General features: G+C 33.6%; 2 protein-coding genes across 2 annotated transcripts; both read right to left on the reverse strand.

Moving 5' to 3' along the window:
- Positions 1 to 455: 455 nt before the first annotated feature.
- Positions 456 to 6,857, reverse strand: LOC127792090 (inosine-5'-monophosphate dehydrogenase-like). Its single transcript, XM_052322432.1, has 4 exons — positions 5,763 to 6,857; positions 4,906 to 5,085; positions 1,541 to 1,798; positions 456 to 1,381 (listed from the first exon to the last, which is right to left on the reverse strand). Exons 1-4 carry the CDS (start codon positions 6,759 to 6,761, stop codon positions 1,310 to 1,312), a joined length of 1,509 nt encoding a protein of 502 aa, XP_052178392.1. The 5' UTR covers positions 6,762 to 6,857; the 3' UTR covers positions 456 to 1,309.
- Positions 6,858 to 23,198: 16,341 nt separating this feature from the next.
- Positions 23,199 to 24,285, reverse strand: LOC127792091 (uncharacterized). Its single transcript, XM_052322433.1, has 3 exons — positions 24,192 to 24,285; positions 23,980 to 24,081; positions 23,199 to 23,628 (listed from the first exon to the last, which is right to left on the reverse strand). Exons 1-3 carry the CDS (start codon positions 24,240 to 24,242, stop codon positions 23,308 to 23,310), a joined length of 474 nt encoding a protein of 157 aa, XP_052178393.1. The 5' UTR covers positions 24,243 to 24,285; the 3' UTR covers positions 23,199 to 23,307.
- Between the last annotated feature and the right edge of the window lie 860 nt (positions 24,286 to 25,145).

The raw sequence follows: 25,145 nt of genomic DNA on the forward strand, positions 1-25,145 counted from the left end.
TGACAAGTGATTTGAACTTGAATTTAATTCAAATTCATCCACATTTTAAATTTTAAAAAGATGTATCTGTACATATTTATATTTGTGTGATATATATATATTATATAAAGAAAAATTAAGTATTGAGATTCAATTTTTTGGTCACTCATATATTATTTTGACATCACTATTTCGAGTCTTGGAAAGACAAGGGGTAGATAAAAAAAAAAAAAAAAATTTTAATAATTTTTTTTTGTTAGATTATTTTAGACAAATGGTGGTTTGATTATTGTATTTCGATTTAAGTATATTTACATACCATATGCTATTTTTATTAAAGTTCTTAAGCTATTTTACACATTATTTGTATAAGCTTGTGGCTGTGAACTAATGTGATCTACTCTCTTTAACATATATTTTCAAAAAACAAGAAACATATTACATGTTCCAATGTCTAGTATTTGATGAGTTTTTACAAATATTGAGCTGTAGAACAGGGAATTGACAACTTGACAATGCTACATGGAAATGACATGGTCTCCACATGACCAAAATCAGAGCTCGACATTAGTACCAAGTCAATTTCATGTTGCCCAAAATTGTCAGACTGAACAAAGGCATGAATGATTGCTTTCATTAGTAATTTTGCTTGTGGATAGATGCATCGGTGGTTGGTTATTATGCTGAGGATTACCTTTCTATTCTACTCCTTTCTTGTGGTTTGGAAGATGGAATATTTACAACTTTTTTGTACTTCAGACTAAAGTAAAAAACCATAATTTCTGGGCCGCTTGAGGATAAGAGAAACAGCAACTTCCTTAAAATATGAACAGTGGAAGTTGCGGCGGCATGCTGTCTTTCTTCCTTCCTTCTTTCATCAACCACACCACCTTCGTCGCGTTCTTCACTTACAATCTCTCTCTCCCCGAACCCTTCGAATCTAAGAAATGGAAGCAAAAATGAGTGAGGATGTGAAGAAAGTGGTGTCATTTCAAGCTTCCAGTTCAGCCACTTCTGAGTTGAATCTCTGTTGGGCTGCAACTTTTGCCCTTCATAAACAAACACATTATGCAACACAGCAGGAGGGATCTTTTTTTTTTTTTTTTTTTTGTATTTTTGAAGCAACAACTTAAATAGTCTTTATAGAGTAATACAAAATCCTTATATTTAAAGTCATAACATGGAGAAGTGCTCTATGTGCCTTTCCGACCAAACGTGCCACCGCCGGCCGGCCTCGTTGCCCCCAACACCATATTCAAAATTGATATTACTAAAGGCCCAGAAAAGAGTATTCCCTTGTAGCAGCAATTGTTGACGAGGGCTCTGGATCTCAAAACGATCTCTTCTCATAAGAAACCAGCCCATGAACTCCACCTTCAACTTGTGCTGCTCCAGTCCGGACCTGCAAATGCCAAAGAATTTGGTCATATCAACAGCTGGTTCGGCTTTGTCTAATTCTATAGCCATGAAACATTTTGGTAATATGTTTGTTAATGAGAATAACCGGGAAGTTGTTAGAAGCAAAGAAGATGAAAGGTGAAAGCACGAGGCTATGTTGTACCTCTAGCCTAAGTACTGATGATCTTAATAGGTCATGAGCAGACTGCATTGAGGAGGCACCGAGGTCCTGGAAACCTTGTTTAACTGCTTGTATGGTGTAAGGAAGAAATTTCAGAACAGAACCTTTGTCTGCAACTGCTCCGACAACCCCCTGAGCTATCTTTAGTTTAGCCGTATCACCCAAGTATCGTGCATCGCTCCCTTGTGTCATTGCTTCCAAAGAGCCCATGCCTCGGTATTTTTTTACACGGCAATTGCCCTGTTAAAGTGAAAAGGGTCAACAGAGAATATGAGACGGCTTAAAGGTGCTCAAAGCCCCCAACAGAAGAGAACACTTGAGAAAAGACAGAAGAACACCCATTCCAACCATCACACAACATAAAACACACTCCAACCAATTGAAAATAAATGAGGAAAAAAAAAAAAGGAAAAGTGTAGAAGCCACGCTACAATAAAAAGTAAATTTGAGCTCCAATTGACTAACATGTTTTCAGTAACGAATCCAAGGGTATTATTTTATCTATTTACAGCGCCCAAAAAGATTGATAGAATCTCCCCCATTGCTGAAGTCAACTTCATCCAAACTATTCCATTGGCTTTACCCCCAGAAGGAAATCTAACAGGCATGTATGCATATTTCCCCATAACCAAACAAGTAATTCTGAGGTCAAAGAAATGTTTATAGAAGTGAATTCGTTACCCCTTTTAACTTGGTCAAAAAAAAAAAAAAAAAGAATTGGTTACCTGTTTAAAATATTTATCACAAAAAGATAGGCTCAAATGACTTCATAAAACAGTCCAATCATTCTGATAGATTTATAAAATTATTTACCAACATATGAAGAAAGATCTAAATGCCATTTCCCCAAAGCTGTAGTATTCTATGATTTTATTTCAAATTGCTTTCATGCTACACTATAAATCCATCCACCTGTTCTGTACATAATTTATTCATATGAAATTTCTCTAAAAATGCCAAATGTAAAATCAACATGTTTTACTGTTTTTAAGAAAATATTAGGTAGGGTGACCGGACCATTATAACAAGTCATAGAATACTCCTCATAAGGACAGGAAAAAGTCATAAAAAAGAATCCAAGGTGGAAGCTTGATGTTGAGGATTAAAACATGACTTCTCCAAGGATGCATACTTTTATGGTGAACTATATTTGATTGAGCAAGTGACCCACTCTAATTGTCCTCTGTGAAGAAAAATTAGAGCCTTCATGCACAAAAATAATCAGCACCAGCAGCATTGCTGGCTCTAAATTTTTCAATCCTTTCAATGCATATGTACGAAACTATATATGGAAAAGCACAAATATGTGTTTAATTATAATTGGAGAGATTTCTATTATCTCTATGGGATTAAATCCTGACGCAGCGTGTAGCGCGAGTGTGAAGAAAACACACCAAAATAAACTCTTAAAAGAACAAACTTCAATGGCCAAAACTTGACTTTCAAGAAGATGCAAAAACAAGACTGTTTTGCTAAAAAAACCCAAATAGGTTGTTGAAATTTGATTAAGAAAAACTTGATTACAAACTCTAAATCCTAGGTATATTTATAGTGTTTGGCTAATCCAAATCCATCTAATATTTGGAAAACAAAATTCAACTAGAATTCTAATAGAAATAAATCATAAATAAAAGTCAACTAGAATCCCAATAAAAATAAAACCCTAATCAAACATGAAGTAGAATCCTAAATCAAGTAGAAACATGAAATAGAATCCTAAATCAAATAGAAATATAAAGTAGAATCCTAAATCAAGTAGAATTCTAAAACTTAAAAAGTATTAAAATAACATTATGGCACTACTATTTTGGTGATACTATTCCGGTTTGGTTGGATCGGCCTTGGGCCGAGTCTTGATTGGTGACCGCATCAAATCCCGAGTTATTGTGAAGTAAAAAAAATGATGAGATTATGGAAGTAAATGTTCTTGCATTTATTACTAATGCACTGTTCGTTCTAGTTCCTTATGTTTGTCTACTTATAATTTATGTAAAAACAGTGTCAAAATGATTAAATAATTTGAATAAAACTAGACTTCTAAGTTCTTATTAATGATAGAAAAAATAAAATGAAAAGGACTCAAATTTCGCATCTTGAATCAAATGAGCAGGCTAGAAATGCTAGAGATAAGGGATAAATAAATAAATGAGCTGAATAATAATGACATCTTCCTGGCAATATAAATCAAAGTAAATGCACCAAACATTCAAAAGAATAAATTGCAATAACCACCCCTGAGGTTCGCTTTAATTGCAAAAACTACCCCTCGCGTTTTGAAATAGCAGTGACCCCCACTGCCATTTAAAAATGAGATGAAATGACCAAGATACCCTTATCTTCTTTCTCCTCCTCTCTTTCTCACTCATCTCTCCCAGACTTAATGAAAATTTAATAAAAAAAAACTAAAAAGGAAAAAAAACTGATGGTGGCCAGCAATGGTGTCTGGTTGACAACCACTGCCATGGCTAGTTTCCAGTCGTCCAGACACCTGGGTTCAAAAAATGGAACCTAGATCACTAGGTTCCAACAAGGAGAACCTGGATTTTTGGCTGGAAGCCAACAATGAACATGGTGGTGGATTTGGCCACAGAGAGAGAGGGAGGAAGACAAATTGACCTACCACCTCTGATGCAGCCACCATCATCGTTGCTGGAGAAGACGAATGCTGCTGCCACCACAATTTCTTTCTCTCTCTGGTGCCAAATCAACCCAACTAGGCTGCATTCCAGATCTTCAAACATCAAGCTGAAAGAGATGAGCAATGGGGAAACCCTATCATGATGGTACTGTTTCCCCATTGCTGCAACATGTCGTGATGGGGAAACATCATCTTCAATCTCAATCCCTCTGATCTCTCTGTTCAGCGGCACATCACTCTTTGTCCCTGCATCATGTCCTTTACTACATTGGTTGGTGGTGACAACAGTGGTTGACGGTCAACTGAGTTTAACAAGAGAGAGAGAGAGAAAGAAGGGAGGGGGGAGGTAAGTTTGGCCTGCTGACCGGCAAGGCAGAGGTGAGAGAGAGATGAGAGAACTGAAAGAGAGATATTGGAGAGAGAAAGGAGGGTATTTAGAAAAAATAACGATTTTTAGTTAACAGCAAGGGAAATTTCAACATAGTATCAAAAGTCAAGGGTAATCTCTGTAATTTTTTCAAATGTCAAGAGTATTTCCAACAATTGCCCTAAACCTCAGGGTACCTACTGCATTTTTCCCTATTCAAAAATGCATGCAATTGACACTAGAGGAAGACACATACTAAATATAACTCAAACATGGAAAACAGTATGCAAAGAATTCCAGTTAGTTTATTAACAACAGCGATAAAAAGATGTGGTATATCACCTGATACTCGTAAGCTCCAGGAGCTTCATTACTTCCAGCCAAAAAGCTTCCCATCATTACTGTTGAAGCACCAAGGACCAAAGCCTTGACAATATGTCCAGAATTTGAAATGCCCCCATCGGCAATGACAGGCACACCACTTTCTTCAGCAATAGATGAAACCTTGTACACTGCAGTTGCCTAACCAATTTCAACAAAAAGGAAGAAAAATAAATAAATGGCACGGTAAAGAACCCTCTAACCACAAATAGTTCTTTACATCATTGACATGCTACGTTATGCAACAAAATAATGTATTGACCTCTTAAGAAGATGCCAGAAGGAAGGAGAACTACGCTTCAGTGGGATAGGAGAATTTATGAAGGGAAAAAGATGATTAGATTGCAAAGTGCATGTGAATAATTCATGCAGATACAAATTCTACTTCAGAAATCTTTCTTTAAACATGCAGTTCACCAAGTTATATTTCTTATGTGTGCTTCCAACAAACAGTTATTATCAAAAAAGGAGCCGCGCACTTTACAATTTATAGGCATGGCAGGTGCATAGACATATATGCATCCCAGGCATAGTTTCAGGGCTAGCTGCCACAATCAATTTCATTCTGCTGGATAATTCAGGTGAGACAATTAGCACCATAGGCATATTGTACAGATTAATTCCTATCCCACCATCACTTCCCATATCCCCACTGCCCTCCCCAACCAAAGGGGTTAATAATTTCAGAAAATGGACGTTTTTGAAACCGTTATGTAGCTTTTGACTAATTGCAGTGCTGTTAATATGAAAAAGCGCTGAGAAACATGGAAAATTTACAGTAGCAATGTGAACATATTGTGATTGATAATAAATTTTACCTGTCCTCGGCCCACAGCACAAACCTCTTGCGTGGTGCAAATGGAGCCAGACCCCATCCCAACTCTCAACCCATCAACTCCAGCCTGAATCAAATTCTGCGCCTGATATTTGGTCACAACATTCCCGCCAATCACATCCAACTCTGGATACGTCTTCTTCATGTACTTGATCATTTCCATTTCGTATATTGAATTTCCTTGAGAACTATCCACTACCACCACATTCACCCCAGCCTTCACCAAATGCTCCAACCTTTCTTTATCCGTTTCCCGCGTCCCAATGGCCGCCCCGACCAAGAATTTCCCGTCAGGCCCAATAGATGGCGCCCCCAGCTTTGGAAACCCCCGAATTCTCTTCACATCCTCTGCAGTTACCAAATTCACCACTTCCCCTCCGTCTTCATCATTCACCAAAGGCACAAATTCGAGATCTTTCGCCGCCAAATACGCGGCAACTTCCTCGAAATGGTAGTTCGAGGACGCCGAAACCAGCGATTTGAGCATGTAATCAGAAACCCTGGCGTCTTTGTCAGTCAAGAACTCCCAATCGGACTTGGCGACCACGCCTAAGAGCTTGGACTTGCTGGTTCCGGACTCGGTAACCAGAACGCAGGGCGACGAACCAAATTCATCGAGTGAATTGACGGAATCGGAAGGCGATTTGAAAACGAGATCGGAGTGTAAGGGGAGGCGGTGAGACTTGGCAGCGCGGACGATGGAGGCCTGGCGGGAGGCGGCGTTGTTGGAGTGGACGATGCCAATGCCGCCGAAAGCGGCCATGGAGACGGCCATGGCAGTCTCAGTGACGGTGTCCATGGGGGAGGAGACGCAAGGGATGGAGAGGCGGAGGTTGCGGCTGAGCTTAGTGGACAGCTGGACGGCGTCGGCGGGGAAGTCGATGTAGTGGGGGAGGAAGATGACATCGTCGTAGGTGTAGGAGTAGCCCTGGTTAAAAAGCCTCTCGGCCGGAAAGCCGTCGTCGATCGGAGCTCCAACCATGGTGCCGCCGGTGTTACAGAGAGGGAGAGGGGGAGCTAGGGTTCTTGAATTTGCTTCCACAAAATTATCTAAAGAAAATGATAAATCTGTTCCCGCCCTTTGCTTGGATAGTTCGATTTTCTCCAACGCTTCGCACTCACGCAACAGTGCTCCGCGGTATAACATAAAATAAAATAAAGCTAAAATCTATTAAAAACTCTATTTCTTATTATTTTGTCTAAAAAAACTTTAAATTATTAAAAACTACTTATAATTTCTCAATTAATCTTAAATAATTATACACACTTCTATTATTATAAATTAATTAATTAAAAATAAAAATATGAAACTTATCCTTTACCAAGATCCAAATGATTTGAGAGAAATTTTTAAAAAAATATAGTCACTAATTTTATTTAGTTCCTAAACTCAAACAAAATCTCAATTTAACTTCAAATCAATTAGTTCATAACTTAAAAGTGAAATTTAGTTTATCTTTGAATTATAAAAACAAATTAGTTTCTAATTTATCTTCAAATCATGGAAGCGAATTAGTTTTCAAAGAATTGAATTTTTATTAAATTTTTTTCTTTAGTAAGTACAATTTTTAATTTAATTTTGTAAATATACAATTCTTTAAATTTTCTTATTTTTTCCTTAAATATGATTTTTTATTCAATTTTCAAATACTAATAACCTTCAAGGAAGGATTTTCCAGAAGCAACTAGTGCATTAATAATCCTAGAAAGAACATTTCTTTTAGGAAGACCTTGTCGAGATCGAAACATATCCCTTTGAGAAATCATCATCCATCCGTCATTTGTTCAAAACCAACTTTCTAGACCTATATATCATGATTTCTCCCTGGTTAAGCTATGCTCCCAAAAAGAGTCCAAGGAGACACATCTTCTACCTACATTACCCCACACTTGCCATATAATAGTGCGACTCACTTGTTTTACGCCCTTTTCTTTCTAGAAAACCTTCCCTACTGGGGGGTGTTCTCTCGAAGTCCTTTTTGAGTTTAACTTCAAGAAAACACCGTGGATGGGGGAGGTGTATCACATTTTCTCCGAAAAGAGCATTGCATCCTCGTATGCACATGTCACGTGTTTTTATCCTTTTAATGCCTATAAATAGCCACTAAGTCCTTAGTTTCGAGGGACAATAAGAAAGAAAAAGTAGCGCAAGATTGAGAGAATAAACCAAGACAAACACAAGCTCTCACAATTGAGCTTACACTGTTAGCAATTTCGAACACCCCTCTTACTCATATGTTTTCCCACATGACATCTTTATTGATGCACTTTGCATTCTATGGAGACTCCATCTAACTTAAGCATCCAAGGGCCTAAGTTGGAGAAATCCCCACATGCCTCTGACTACTTTGTGTCTTGCAGACTTGCTCCCAAGGGGAAAGATCTCCCAATGCATCACAACATTCCTTACCTCTTTGGTTCCTCCATAACTCTCCCAATTGGTGGATTGAGCCTTTTCTAAGCCAATGAATTGAGTCCATCTTGTATTACTTTCTCTTCATCTAGACTTAGCAGACAATGTGGGAAGCCCGAGGGATGCCTCTTGTTATGCCGATTGCTCATTGAGTTTTTTTTAAATAAATAATTTTTAATTATTATATTCCGACAACAACACTAAAAGTTAGAATTACTTTGTTTTCATAATTCAAAGATAATTTAAAAACTAATTTGATTGTGTGATTCAAAGATAAATTACATTTCACTTCCCTTATAAATTGATTAGCTTTTGTATTTTTTAAATAAAGTGAAATTTTGCTTGAGTTTAGGGACAAATTAGAATTAATGTTTATATTTTTTGCTCTCCAATCCTCAATTAATACTACTTTTTTGTTTTTCACTAGAGGATAAGTTTGATATTTTTTTGAATTGATTTATAATAATAATATAAATAAAGAGAAGATGAAATAGGCGAAGAAGAGTTATTCAGAGGGGGGATAATTTTGTCCATTCAATTTAAAATTAGAAAATTCTATTTGCAATCATACTTTTTGCTTTCTGCAACCCACTTTAAATATTCCTAAAATACTTTGAGATAAAAACTCATAGTTGCCATTCATTTAAATCTTTAATGTTCAACCACCCATCATTATTCTTCAAGCACGTTCACTCACTTTCTCGACCACGATCGCCACAGCCACTTTACTCATTCACAACTATAACTGAATATCGCACAATCACTATTATTCAACACCGAGCATTACGCAACCACTATTATTCAACACCAAATATTGTTTAACCCAATTCTTCTCGCCATAACCAATTACCAGTTACTATCAGCAGTTACTATCAACGATGAAAGATTATTATCCACTATTATTTACATAGAGTTTGACGAAGAAGATAACGAGTATTCCTGTTTCGACAAGAAACAACACAATTTACAACATCTACTACTAGTTCAATCACATAATTTACATATACATACACGAGGGATGAATTAAAAAAATAAGATTAATTAAAAAATAAAAAATACGCCTTGAAACCCTGAATCTCGGGGTTCAGGGGCTAGGGGATGCCCTGAACCTTGGGGTTCTAGGTGTTCGGGGAACCCCGAATCTCAAGGTTCAGTAAGTATGGATTTGGGAAAAATCAATTCTCCCGAACCCATGAGTTCAGGAAAAATCATTCTTCCTGAAACTATGAATTTGGGAGAATGCATATATATTATAACTATATATTATATACATATATATTATAACTATATACATATATATATATAAATTATTTCAAATATATATAAATTATTCTGAATCATTCTGCCCTGAATCTTTCGATTGATATTATATTTATTTTTTCTTGAATTAATGTTATTTTAATTTTAATTTTTTGAGTTAAATGTAAATTGTAATAAAATTATATTTATTTTTATTTCTTTAAAATTTATATTTAATTTATGACATTTTATCATAAATTAAATAAATTTAAATTAAATAAAATCTAACAACAAATACTAAAATAAAATATTATTACAAATAACCTAATGTACGTTGAAAAGTTATAATTATAATAATATAACAAATAACAACAAATATTTCTAATGGTTTGAAGAAGAAGAAGGTTTTATGTGCGTGGGTTATCTTTTTTGAGGAATGGTGTTTAAAAGATATGTTTGAAATAGAAACGATTACAGAAAATAATAAATATAATTATAAATAATAAAATTTAATATTTTATTTACATTGATTGTGAAGAGTAAAAAGTATAATTGCAAATAGAATTTGCCTTTAAAATTTTAGGTAGACAAACAGACAGATAACAAGTGATTGAGCTCACTTTTGATTATCTTTTGAGATTCTAAATACCAAACTTCAATAAGTGTACATAAAATATATATATATATATATATATATTTATGGAAGAAACTTGAGTACAGGTTAGTTAACAAGACAAAAATAGTAGGGCCCACACCAAATTATTCTCCATTTGCCACGTGGTGTTGCGCCTGCTTCCCCAACAATTGACAGATGCTACAATTATGAGTTGGGGACTAATTGACCTATACATTCGTTTTTGGAGATCGAATGTATAGCACCAACCTTTACTATTATTATTTAAAATATTTTTTATATATTAATATTATTATATCTAAAATTATTTTATATCAAAATTAATAATCCTATACAATAAAATATCTAATATGTTCTTATATTAATTTTAACAATTATAATTATTAAAATTAATATAAAAATAATAAATTAACAAATAAATGTGAACACACTCAATTGTCATTGATTTGAGAAGAGATGGAGCAATGATTAAATATGATTTCTAAGTGAGGAGGTTGAATAGTCGATAATTAACTAATTCATAGTTTACTCCTCTATTATTTCTTGTGTGGTTTGCTAGTTCGATATTGTCTTGACAATTTTTGAGCCTGAGCACATCCCAAATACCCATGTGAGAAAAAAGACAGGTAAGGTCTTGTTTCCTAGTAAGTCATTCGATGCTCAAGCTAGTCAATATGCTCAAAAATAATGTAATAGTGATGAAATAGGAACATAATAAATGATGTATCTAGCTCATTGGGCATTGTGTCTCTATATACGTGTCATGGGCTTAGAATGTTAATGTTAGTGTTCTAATATTAGATTTAGATGACATCTTATTATTTGTCGAGTCTAATGATAATTTTACATGTCATTAAAATGGTTATATTTTCATTCACACATCTTCAATTGTATGTGAATGAGTCCCTAGATGTCTTAATAATCTTATTCTTAAGTTGTTAAAAATATATTACAAAGATCTATAGCACAAATTTTTTTAAAGTGATTCCTAGTTCTAAGATTTCTCTAAAGGGGACTAATATTAATCGATTATAGACTAACACATAGATTACTACCTTTAAATAGTATAAGATACTAGTGATAAATGATGTATGTCACATGGCATATTGCATAATGTAAATAGTAAACATATGGATAGGTGTTGATTGAACATCTGCTGAATATGACACATGTAAAAAATCATATGGTTGAGATGATTAATGGTTTACTATTGGTTTTTAATTGTGTATCTGAGGCAACACAATTGTCTTATATGTCGGTGTCGGAGATTTGTCGTTGAGTGGAACCATCCAGTGTGAAAGGTGTGAATGCTCTTTTATGTAGTGGTGTATAGAAGTAGGTGATTTCTGATGGAATATGTTGATTAATAATTTTATTTAAGAATATATATTTGATAAATATAATAAATTATGTTTGAGATTAATAATTAATGCAAGTCACAAAATATAAAAAGAATAAATAATATGATGCACAACACAATTTATAGTGATGCGGTGTTTCCACACACACTTGATCCACTCTCTCAAGATCTAACCACCCTTGGGATTCCACTAAATCAAAATCATCAAAATTTTCACACTAGCTCACTTTGAAAACTAGATACACACATAGATTACAATGGATTCTAAACAACCATTATACAAAGGTTTCTACCCTATCTTACATTGAAAACTAGATTCACCTACATTTTAGCGGTTCTAGGAAATCTATACAATTCTCAATAATAATTTCTCCATACTGGACACAAATAAGCAATTAAGAACAAATTATACAAGGTAATAATATTTAAATAAATAAATAAATAAATTTGTAATCTTAAATGGAAAAGTTTGGATTTGTCGTAGAAAATTTGAAAAAAATTTCTCCTCTTGCATTATGGTTTTTTTGGTGGATGTGCAATAATATTTCGAAAGTCTCGGATTGCTTGGATGATTTATTTGAGTGCGTTCGAAAGCTTTTGGGTGCTTTGGATATGCAATGGAAGCACTTGGATACTCAAAAAATGAGTTTGGGGGTATTTATAGGCATTTTAGCTACTTTTTCAACGGTAAAAAATCTGACTGTTATAGTAGAAAAAGTTTAATATAACTTAAATTTAATATATACACTCAAATAATCAAGGGGGCTTGTAGATCAGTTGGCAAATGAGAGAATTGGGCTAAGTTGAGGTATTGGGTTCAAATCCAAGCCCCATGCACCTAGTTGTTAAAATATTTTTTGAGATACATATACTATAAAAATATTATATAAATTAATCTAAAATATATTTAAAAAATATTTTTAAGAGAAAATAATATTTTTTATAATACATATGATACACAAAAAATATTTAATAAATTAATCTTAAAAATATATTTAAAAAAATAGTTTTAATAGAAAATAATATTTTTGATAATGCATATGCTATGAAAATATTTTATAAATTTATTAAAACATATTTTTAACAGAAAATAATATTTTTGGTAATAGATATGCTATGAAAAATATTTTATAAATTAATAAAAAATAATTCGGTACTAAAAATAATATATTTAAGAAAAATACTCTTTTTGTTAATCACAAAAAATACTATCATTTGTATATTAAAAATTCTTTTTTTGTTAATCATTAAAACTTAATTAATATGAGCAAGTTGGCTCAACATTCTCCCCCTTTTTGATGATGACAAAAATATGATTTATGAGATGATTAATTTGATAAAATATTTTTGAACCCCCCCTTAATTTTATACTATAACTCCCAATTTCAAAATACTAATAGGATAAGAATGTTTTGGATATAGCTTAGATCAAATAATTTTTAGAAGTTTTAAGGACCAAAACTAATTGTCAAATTTGATTGCCTTGATTACACCTGCTTACCTTTAATGCTAAGACTGATTTCCTATCTTTCAGATATGCAAATTTTCTCACATACAAAATCTCTCAATCATAAAAAATTATCATACCTTTTTCTCCCCCATACAAAAATATTTAAAACTTAAAATTACAATTCACTCTCATATATAAAATCTCATTATTCTCTCACTTTTTGTCATAATAAAAAAGATATATTAGTGGAGAAAATAAAGATATAAACAATAGAGTCCGTGAGAGACATATACCAAGTATAATCCACATAAACAATATGATAAAAATATGAAAGATCATTTTAGCTAGAATGATAAATAAGCAATGGTTGTAGCTCATCTGTCAAAGAATTGTGTGCTAACCATTCCAACCACAAATCCAAGGTTACACATCTAAGAAAACAATCATAGAATATTCAAGGGGTATAATATCATTACAGAATCCACAAAGCAAAAATCTAATTCACCCACGTTGATAGCTTTGGATTTTGTTGATGTTCAATGCTAATGATGGTTGCCGAACACGACGGGTCCAAGTTCATCGACATCACCTCGGAATAACCACTAGTTGTTGTTAGTTTCGATGGGGTAATGTTGCGAATTAGCCTCTTAAAAACTAGGAAGTGAGACATTTTCTTCTAGGATGATTGGGTTTTTAGAATTTCAGATAGGGTTTGGATCATCCACGAGTAATGATCCATTTTCACAATATAGGATGTGCCTAAAATTACCAGTGAAGCTTGGATGCAGTTCTGGAATAAGGTTTGAATTAGTTTCTGGGTGAAACCAATTTTGAACATTTTGAGGGTTTGCATAAGAGTTTGCAAACAGTAGTTCATGTAATAAAGTTAGATAAACTTGCAAATTGACAATCTATTATTGGAGAGCAAAAATATAGGATACACTGTCGTAAATGAGATCTTGAATCCTACCTTAAGCTTCATAAAAAAGTGTAATGGCAGCTCCAATAATATAGGATACACTGTCGTAAATGAGATCTTGAATCCTACCTTAAGCTTCATAAAAAAGTGTAATGGCAGCCCCATAACGGTTAGTTACCAGAAGTTGGGAAAGGAGTTTAGAGGCATTACTGACACAAAAAATCTTGTGGATAGCTGTGAAATGAGTAGGTCATTCTTTATGGTAGAAGTAAGGGGCTAAGACGCACGATTGAGTACATTTTCTTCTCAAGACTTTGCAGGCACTGCATGGAGAACTAGTTCCTAACATGATCTTCTAGTTGTTTTGAATTTTTTTTTTAATCAGTGACTTGTCATTAGCTGGTGAGCAGGCCACAGACGGATGGCTACGGGCGACTAGTAGATTTGGCTAGACGGACAGATGGACGAATAGATGAACAGACGAGCGAAAGGTTGGAGGCGATGAAAGGCTGAAGCGATAGGCTGTAGATGTAACGGAGGATATGGGGGATTTGCAGGTGGGGATGCGACGAACAAAAGGCTGGAGGGGATGAAAGGCTAAGGCGGCGGATGAAAGACTGAAGCGGTAGGCTGTAGACGCAATAGACGGTTGTGAGTGACAGATTTGAAAGTTGGATTTGGGTAGATTTGGGCAGTTTTGGTCACGATAGGGAAGAGAGTGGGAAGCTCACAAAGGGGCTGGGGACTCACCGTGGATCTAATCAACGGGATGATAGAGAGGTGTTGAAAATACGTGTTATGGTAAGAAAATGGAGACACGATAACACACACACCGAATTAGAAAAAAAAATATTTACTTGAGTCCGAAGAGGGAGATCGAAGATGGAACGACGCAAGAAGAATAGAAGTGATGATGGCGGCAACAATCGGTAAAGACAACACCGGCAACGAGAGGGGGAATGGAAGAGTGTGAGAGAGAGAGGTATTCGGGTTAGAGGAGAAAGAGCATGAGAGAGAAAATAGAGAGGTGTTCGGGTGAGAGGAGGAAGAGAATGAGAGAGATAAGGGTTCGACCTTATTTGGGTCGGCCCCTCATTTTTTTTAATAATAGAAATGAAATTTACACAAAAAAAATTTCTATTTCAATATTCTAAGCTACCCAAAGGGATTTATTACCCCTAATTCCCTTCTAATTTATTCTTGAAAATTCATTGTGTTCCAAATATAGAAAAAATCTTTTGGTCTTGGAACTAATTGTTGGTCTTTTATGTGAGGGTCCTCAAACCCGAGGGATTGTCTTGCATAAACCTCTTCATTTATGTAGCCATTTAAGAATGCATTATTCTTATCCATTTGATATAGCATGAATTTCATGTGAGAGGCAAAAGTTAAAAGTATCCCGATTGCTTCTAATCTAGCTACGGGGGCATATGATTCTTCAAAATCGATGGCTTGCTTTTAGCAGTATCCTTTGACTACAAGTATTGTCTTGTTTCTTATTATATTTCCATTTTCATCTAATTTATTCTTGAAAACCCACTTGGTTCCTATTATAGATTTATCCTTGGGTCTATGAACTAATTTTCATAATTCATTTCTTTTGAATTGATCTAATTCTTTTTGCATAGTCTTGATCCAAAATTCATCTTCTAAAGCTTGATCTATGCAAGTTGGCTCAACTTTAGATATGAAGGCTACATTATTGCAATATTGATGCAAGGATGCTCTAGTCCTTACACATTGACTCAGTTCTCCAATTATTTGATCTATGGAATGATCTTGCACAAATTTATAACTCTTGGGAAGTTTATCTAAATCATTCTTATCTAATGGTTTCTCTTAATTTTGTGATTGAGAACTTGATGGTTTATTCTTAGATTTTTTTTGCATATTTAGTTTCTCAATCTCCTTGGATGGATCAAGTATCGTTGTTTCCTCTTCATCTTTGATTCTTATATTTAACTTAGGAGTTTTATTGAATTTTACATGTATGGATTTTTCCAAGGTATTTGTTCTAATATTGTAGATTCTATAAGCCTTACTAGTATTTGAATATCCAAGAAAGATTCTTTGGTCACTTTTAGCCTCAAATTTTCCTACATTGTCCTTTGTGCTGAAGATAAAATATTTACATCCAAAAGCTCTAAAATATGATACGTTAGGCTTTTTCTCATTGTATAATTCAAATGATGTTTTCTTGATGTTTTGTCTTAGATTAAACCTATTTAGGATATAACAAGCGGTATTGATTGCTTCAGCCCAAAAACACGTTGACAAGTTATTCTCCAAAAGTATGGTCCTAGTTATCTCTTGAAGAGTACTCCTATTTCTGTTTTCAATAATGTTAGACCGGGAGGTGTTGTGGCACACACTAAGAGGAGGGGTGAATTGGTTATTTTAAAACTTAATTGAACTTGAAAAACTTTTTAATACAAATTGAGGTTTTAGGATTTAAAACGTGAAGCATAGAAAATGATAGATGTAAGTTTGCAAAGATAAATATGTGAACCAAGTGAGGAATAATGAAATGCTTGGAAAGATAAATAGATCAAAGGGCACAAGCACAAGAAACACAAGGATTTATAGTGGTTCGGCTTGACCCAAGCCTAATCCACTATCTTAGTTCCTCACTAAGAATTTTGCAAACAATTCACTAAAACCCCCTACTTAAACCCAGTAGGTCCTCTAATCCAAGACTAGGAATTACAACCTCTTGCTTATACAAACAAGCCCTCTAGCACTTATCTAGGTATTACAACCCCTTGCTTCAACGAGCAAGTCCTTTAGCACAACAAGCTAGGAAAATAAGAGTGACACAAATGTAAACGAAATGCTAAGAGTTAACACTCTTAGTTACAAATTCTCTCACAATGAAAACAATGCTTGAATGAATTAATACAAGTTAAAATCAAAGCCTTGAAGAGAGAAAAAAATGAAGCACAATCACTATAAATACAAACGAGAGTAATAGTTAGCTCAAATTACTTCATTTTCGTCCATTAGCCTTCTCTTGATCTCCTTGATATGTATATATAAGCATCCCAAGAGTCTTGCCCAAAACTAGCCGTTATTGAGCCGTTAGAGAATGAGAAACTAGCCATTGGAGATTGAAAAACTAGCCGTTATAAGTTTTTGAGAAACAAACAGTCGACAGACAAAATAGGTTAGTCGACTATTTCTTCAAATAAAACTAGGCATAGTCGACAGACAAGAAAGCATAGTCGACTATCTTTTAACACAAATTACCCATAGTTGACAAACACATTCATATAGTCGACAGATACAAAAATATGAAGAAGATTTTGAAAATCATATACAAACATAGTCGACAAAAGAAAAATCATAGTCAACTATCCTTACATGATAGTCGACAAAATGAAAAATAGTCGACAAAAGCCATATATAGTCGACATATTATACAAGCATAGTCGATTATCCTTAGGCATAGTCGATATCACTAAACCACATAGTTTACTATCCATTTAAAAAAAATGAAAACTTAATAAATCCCCATTTTGATTCTTTTGAAAGCAAGTTGAGATTATCAAAAATATATTTATTTTGAATTTAACCACACTCAACAATTCTTCTATAGATTTTCATACCTTGTTTCAAACTCATTTATTAAAGATTGATTTTTTCATTCATATAATCCATATAGTAGAGATTGATTTTCATAGTCATTATCAAAATCATTTTATTACCAATAGTAAAATATCAATCTCCCTTTTTTTGATTGATGACAAAACAACTATGAAAATCAATTCACTCACTTTATCTCCCTCTTTTTGTCAATATCAAAAAGATGAATACTCCCCCTTTTTGAAACACACTGAGGCTCCCCCTTAAACCAAGCAGCACATAGATTGATCATCTATTGAAGCATGCAGTTAGATTCAAACATATGTTAATAAGAGTAAAATGTCAATAATTAAGCATTCATTCATAAAGTGATGATGTAGTCCAACAAAACACATGATGAAATAAACATTTAAGACTGCCAAGGTAAACATACACAAAGTAAGCATCTAAAAGTAAAGTAGAATATATGATGAGGGCAGCATCTAAACATCTGGAGAGATGGAGGAAGGAGAAGACTGAGTTGGTGAAGGAGAGGAAGCTGATGGAACAAATGGAGATGCAGTAGGAAGAAGGAACTGAGAAGAGAGCATCTGAATAAGGTGTCCCATCTGAGATGAGAGATTTTCTTGCTGCTGATGGAGACTCTGCAAATCTAATCTGACTTCTTCTCTAAACTCTATCAAACTGGCTTCAACTCTTAATATGTCTAATTTTAAATCTGCCATCCCTTCAACCACCAACTCTTCTTGAGATGAAGATGGTCCTACTGATCTTCTCTTCTTCCTAGGATTCTCAAGCTTATCAATCTTGAACCATTCCCCATACTTATTTGCATAGCCAATTCTAATGGCTGTCTTGTCATGGATGTGCTGAGAGGGGCTGAGATAGACTTTTCTAGCACTTTCCATGTTTCCCACTAAACTATCCAGTAATTCACTGATTGCCATGCCATAGGGAAGTGACCTAGTCTTTGTTGAAAATGAGTCTATCATCAAGTTGATCATCAGTAGACATAGATTTGGCCTTTTCTTAGCCTTAATACATTGAAGTAGCCACAAATTAAGTCTAGTAACAAGAGAAAAACTATCATTCCTAGTGTAAATCATCTGACAACAAATGAGATGAAGAATTCTAGTGTTCAAGTCCATACTTGTTGTGTCAGTGATTTTAGATGTAAGAGAGTCATCTCCTATGACTTCTTTGCTAGCCTGAATATAGTTTTGTGTCCAAGAGGCATAATCCTCACCATCTAAAGGAATTCCAAATCGATTATGGATCAGCATTAAGGTGACTTCCATATGAGAATCCCCAATGTTGGTTTTAAACTTCTTATATGACTTCCTCTTGTGATATGTATTATCAGCATTTGAATAAAAAACCCTAACAACATCTTCATATATGCATCGATGAATTGTTAAGAAGTCCCACCAACCAAAATTCTTAAACGTTTGAATATAGAAAAAACCAATGGTTTCTAGAAATGTTAAGTCCAAGTAACGACCTTCTAGGACTTCTTGAGACTTAAAGTAAATGGAGTACCTTTCTTGTTATCCATCAGAATTGAAAAGTTGGATTTGAGGCCTTAGTTGAGATGGAGGATGGCTTGAGGAGGCTAGTTCCTTTCCTTTACCTTTGCCTTTGTCCGAGTTCTTCGTCCGTGCCATTAAGAGTATAAAAAATGCACTTGAACAAGAGAGAGCAAGTGAGGTTGCGGAATATGGCGAAAAACGATCAAAGGATAGATCCGAGTGAGAGCGAAAAAGGGCGATTTTGAGTGTGTAGGCACTTAGAGAGAGAGAAACAATTGATCTGGGATGCAAAGAAAAGAGAGAGAAAGTGTAGATCGGCACTTACAAAAAAAGAGGGAATCAAACACAATGAAATGTTAGGGTTTATAAGAAAACCGATAGTCGCCCATTCCTTAAATAGGCGGATCTAAATAGTCGACAGAATTGAGAGGCATAATCGACTATTATAGGGAAGATTTAGGATATAGTCGACAGACACTAAGGTGCTGTCGACAGATTGGGTTTAAAATATAACGCATAGTTAGCTATGGTCGAACCCTCTATCGACTATCTTAGCACTTTAGTCGACAATAGATTTATTGTTGCCGACTATACTTAGAAGATTTAAATTTACAGAGATGTGCCCCAATCATCACTTATAAATTTTGGCCAAGATGTATGTTGTCAATAAATTATTTCATTTTATTGACAGGTTTAATTGTTTAGCCTTATCACAAAGATAGCAAATCAACAATTTAAATAACACATAGTTAGTCATGATATAATTATCCCCAGCTTACTCCTAAAATATTCAAACTTTTCTCTATCAAGAGGCTTTGTAAAGATATCTGCTACTTGATGATTTGTATCTATGAATTCAAGATTTATGTCTCCTTTTTGAACATGGTCTCTAATGAAGTGATGTTTTACTTCTATGTGTTTAGTTCTTGCATGAAACACTGGTTTTCTTGTTAAAGCTATAGCACTAGTATTGTCACATTTTATTGGGATATTTTGAAGTCTTATGCCATAGTATTCTACTTGATATTTAATCCATAATATTTGAGCATAGTCTTATGCCATAGTCTTCTACTTGATATTTAATCCATAATTTTCAGCTGCTACATATTCAGCCTCAGTAGATGATATAGCCACTGTGTTTTGCTTCCCACTTGACCAAGATACCAAATAATTTCCTAAGAATTGACATGAACCACTTGTAATTTTCCTATCTATTTTACATCCATCATAATTTGCATCAGTGTATGCTATTAGATCAAAATTGTTTGATTTAGCATAAAATAGTTCTAGATTTGCAATTCCTTTTAGATATCTTAAAATCCTTTTAACTGCTTTCAAGTGTGATTCTTTTGGACTAGATTGGAACCTAGCACATAAACACACACTAAACATAATGTCAGGTCTACTGGTTGTTAAATAAAGCAAAGAACCAATCATGCTTCTATAAAGCTTGTTGTCTACAATCTTGCCTAACTCATCTTTATCTAGGCTTTGAGAACTACTCATAGGTGTAGTCATAAGTTTACAATCTTGAACATCAAATCTCTTAAGAAGATCTCTTATGTATTTTTGTTGAGAAATATATATACCCTCATCTTCTTGTTTTATTTGTAATTCTAGAAAGTATTTAAGCTCACCCATCATGCTCATCTAAAATTCTCCTTGCATAAGATTTGCAAATTGATCACATAGGGACTTATTTGTAGATCCAAATATGATATCATCCACATAGATTTGAACTAATAGAATATCCTTATCATGACTTCTTATAAATAAGGTTGTATCTATTTGGCCTATTTTAAATCATTTATCTAAGAGAAATTTACTAAGCCTTTCATACCATGCTCTAGGGGCTTGTTTTAGACCATATAAAGCTTTAGACAATTTGAACACATGGTCTTCAAACTTGTGATTTTTAAAGCTCGGGGGTTGTTCTACATAAACTTCTTCATTAATATATCCATTTAAGAAAACACTCTTGACATACATTTGATATAACTTGAAGTTTTTGTAACAAGCAAATGCTAATAACATTCTTATGGCTTCTAACCTAGCAACAGAGGCATAAGTTTCATCATAGTCAATACCTTCTTCTTGGCTATAACCTTGAGCCACTAATCTTGCTTTGTTTCTAATTACAACTCCATTTCCATCCATCTTATTTATAAATACCCATTTGGTGCCTATAACTGGATAATCTTTTGGTCTTGGCACTAGTTTCCAAACTCCATTTCTTTCAAATTGATTTAATTCTTCTTGCATGGCTATAATCCAATTCTCATCCTCTAAAGCTTCTTTGACATTTTTAGGTTCTACTTGTGATAGGAAGGCAGCATATTGGCATTCATTTCTAATGGATGATCTAGTTCTAATGCCTTTGGATGGATCTCCTATGATTTCATTCTCTTTGACATATTTCCTTTCTCTTGGAAATGTTGGTTTTTTTTCTACTTGATGCTCTTGTTCTCCTTCAAACAAATCATTCTCTTGAGTATTAGATTCATTTTTCTCTATTGAAAGCTTTTCAAAATTTTGGGTTACTTCATTTTCACCATCTTCCCTAAGTTTTGGAATTTCAATGCTTATATCATCAACTATTACTAGAATTGTTTCCTCTACTACTAGGGTTCTTTTGTTGAATACCCTATAACCTTTACTTTGAGATGAGTATCCTAAAAATATACCTTCATCACTTTTAGTATCAAACTTTCCTAGAGATTCATTTCCATTATTGAGAATATAGCAAGTGCTACCAAAAACATGAAAATGACTTATGTTAGGCTTTCTTCCTTTGAATAGTTCATAAGGAGTCTTTTTTCAATATTGGCCTTATTGAAACTCTATTTAATATGTGACAAGCAGTATGAACAGTCTTTGCCCAAAAATACTTAGGAATAACACCATTTTATTGTGAGATTCTAGGTGTGGAGAATTGTTGAAGAATCCCATACTCTTCTCAAAATTCCATGAATAATCTATTCTCAAATTCCCACTATGATGATTTCTTAGAGATATAGTTTTATCATTTTGCTCTCTTTGAATTTACATTTTTGGATCTTAATGAAACTTTAGTTTTCTTACCTTGATAGCAAGCATTATAGAAAATTTCTTCATTGAATTTTACTTTAGAAAGCTCGACAACTAGATCAAAATTTTCCTAGTTAGGTCTACATGACATAATCCTACATGCCTTAAAAGAGTATATTCATTCTTTACCATTTGGCATTATCTTGGAAAGAGATAGACTTTCCATTTTGGGAGAGAGATCTTATAAATAGATCTCTTTCACCAGTTATGTGCAGTGAGCATCCACTTATCCATATATAATTTACTGCCTATTGTGGCCCTCACGCACATCTGCCATTTCAAAATCACTTTTTAATTTTGGGTACCCATGTATAGGCAGGTCCTTTGAATTTCTCTTTATTTAAATCAAATGCTTTTGAAGCATTTACATTAAGGTCATTAATAGTTTTTGAGATCTTATGATCTAAGGATCTCATTTTTTGGACTACCCCTTTTGGTATCCAAATTTGCACCTTATTGCTCTTCTTAGATTGAAGTTTCCACCTAGGTTGTTTCCATTTCATCTTAGTCACCTTGTACCTTGGTTTGGGTCTAGAATTTTTCTTTAAAATTAATGTGGCTAAAGTTTTCACAATTGCATTATTTTCTATTGATAATTTATTATTTTAATATTTTGATATTTTATTTTCTTCTTGAAGTTTGATTAATTGATCATTTACCTTATTTTCATTTTCCATCTTCAACTTATTTGATTTTTTTTCTAAGTTCTTTATTTTATTTTTTAATTTCTCGATTTCTTCCTTGTGGGATTTCTTAGAATTTTTTAATTCTTTCTTAGTGACTTGAAATTTTATATATAATTCTTTATATACCTCTTGGATCTTTTAACTCCTTATCTTCTTCTTCTTCTTCTATACCTATATAGTACACATGTGCCTTCTCTTCATTTATTTTTAAGGTTAAGGTTTTCTTGTCCTTTTTACCCTTCATGTCTTCATTCATTTTATTTAATACTATATGACCATATGTGGCCATCACTAAAAGTGGTTTTAACCCATTAATGACGACCATATGCGATCGTCACTAAAAGTGGTTTACAATTTTACCTTTTTTGGCCTACAACCTATACCATGTACACTTATTTTGCAAATTTACGAACACTTGCTTTACAAAATGTTACAAACTATCACAATATATGAAATATATTGTTATACAATCATCAACAACCCAAAAGGCAAACATATATATATACTCACATTATCAACAATCAAAAACTACAATTCAAAGTATCACTTTACAAAATCAATAAACCTACAAAATATGGAATGTTAAACACTATACATCAACTAAAACATGTCATATCAGTAGAGCATCATCATTCATTACTAACCCTTCCTAATCTAACCTCTTGCATGAAGCTTTTTAGCAAGCTAAGAGTTTCTGCTTGGGTTTGCTCTACTGTGCTTAGTTTTTCTTTTAACTTTTTATTCTCTTGTCTTAGTGTTTCAATTGTTGAAGCCATTTGTAATTGAGAAGGAAGCTTGCTAGAGACTGAAGAAGGTGTGGGGCCGAAACCATATCCACGAACTCGACCATGCCTTTCTTTGCCCATCACTTCAAGAAAAATCTGATTTTCATCAACAGGTTCAGAAGGCTGCTCCTCAGCTCTTTGGGCTGCTATAGTTTGAATATTTTCCTGTAATAAAATGTTGCACAAATAATTATTTCATATTTCACTTAAACAATATTAGAAAATAATCATTTTCCACAACTAAACAATTCAATTTGAGAACTTAGAGTGAGACAAAATTCATATCCAAACAGAATTAACAAAGTTACTAGTTCCTTTTGTTTTTCTCTAATGCGCATGGATGAATGTAATATGAGAACATTTCTAGTTGGTTTTTACCTTCTTGGATTGGGCCTTGCAAGGAAGAACTTTAATTTTGATCCATAAGAAGATTCCATAAAAAGATCATAATTATTTTGATGATATCAAGAATAACAAAACAAAAACATAAACATTAAAAGTAACTGAAATGCTTACCACAATTTCTGCTGACGTCGAATCAACCATTGACCCATTCTTCTTTTTGTGTGTCAAGTAAAACATTTCTACTTCTGTTGGGTCATGTCCTAATTTTTGAGCCTAGATTTAAGTAATTATCAACAAAAAAAAGGTATTTTTAATTAATAGGTAAAAAAATACTACACAAAATGAGATGTAATGATAGAAATTAAAACATTGAAAATTTATACCTCTTCAGCTCTAACTCGAGCAAAACTTCTTGTACCAGTAGTTTTGGTCATCTTTAACTTTGATCGATTGTCTTTATTTCGAGCACACGTGGCCTTGATGTCAAGTAATATGAAAAAATTAATCAATCAAATCAAAAATCTTAATGAATTTCTTTGCTTTATAGGTAAATAATAATAAATACAAATATAATAAGACAGACACCTTTCAAGTGCAGTATACCTGAAACTCAGGTGAGCTCAACCAATGCACAAAATCTCTCCATTGCTCTTTCTCAATGTCTACTGTACCCACTTGAATTCTCTCTTCATCTATGGTGTACGTGCCGTAGTATTTGACCTTCAATCTATGCTTGTAGTTTGCAAACTTGTTTCCCATTTTTCTTATAATCCAATTTTTCCTATTTTTGTTTTCCTCAAACTCAAATTTGTCCTATCAAAAAAAGGAATATATCTAAAAAAAATTTAAAAAATGACTATATCTATTATAAATTTTACCTATTAACCTTAGCAATACATATGAATACATTTTAGCTTTGTTGACTTGAGGAAAATGTTGCCTATTATTAATTTTCCCACCGTTTGCAAGTTATTGGAGCATCTTCACACACTGCAACAATCTTCCCTAAGTAGCTTGCAAACACGTTTGCATTTGGACCTATTACTTGGTTATAATTGTTAAACTGCAATGGCAATTTCTGACCAGACGCTAAACTTGTGAGTTTCCTATTTTTGGTATTTCCCCGAGTTCTTTTTCTTGAGATAGATCCTATTCATGTTAGAATAAATACAATATAATTAACATAATTAGGAAAAAATTAGCCCAATATAAATTAGGTAATTACATTATAGATTAAACTTAATTTTGACTTGTACTTCCAGCGGAAGAGTTTAAAGGAGGCAATGATGAAGGAATTGATGAAGTTGGTGATATAGACGGACTTTGATCAACACTTA

Source organism: Diospyros lotus, chromosome 15 (genome assembly GCF_014633365.1).
Source record: "Diospyros lotus cultivar Yz01 chromosome 15, ASM1463336v1, whole genome shotgun sequence".
NCBI classification, from domain to species: Eukaryota; Viridiplantae; Streptophyta; class Magnoliopsida; order Ericales; family Ebenaceae; genus Diospyros; species Diospyros lotus.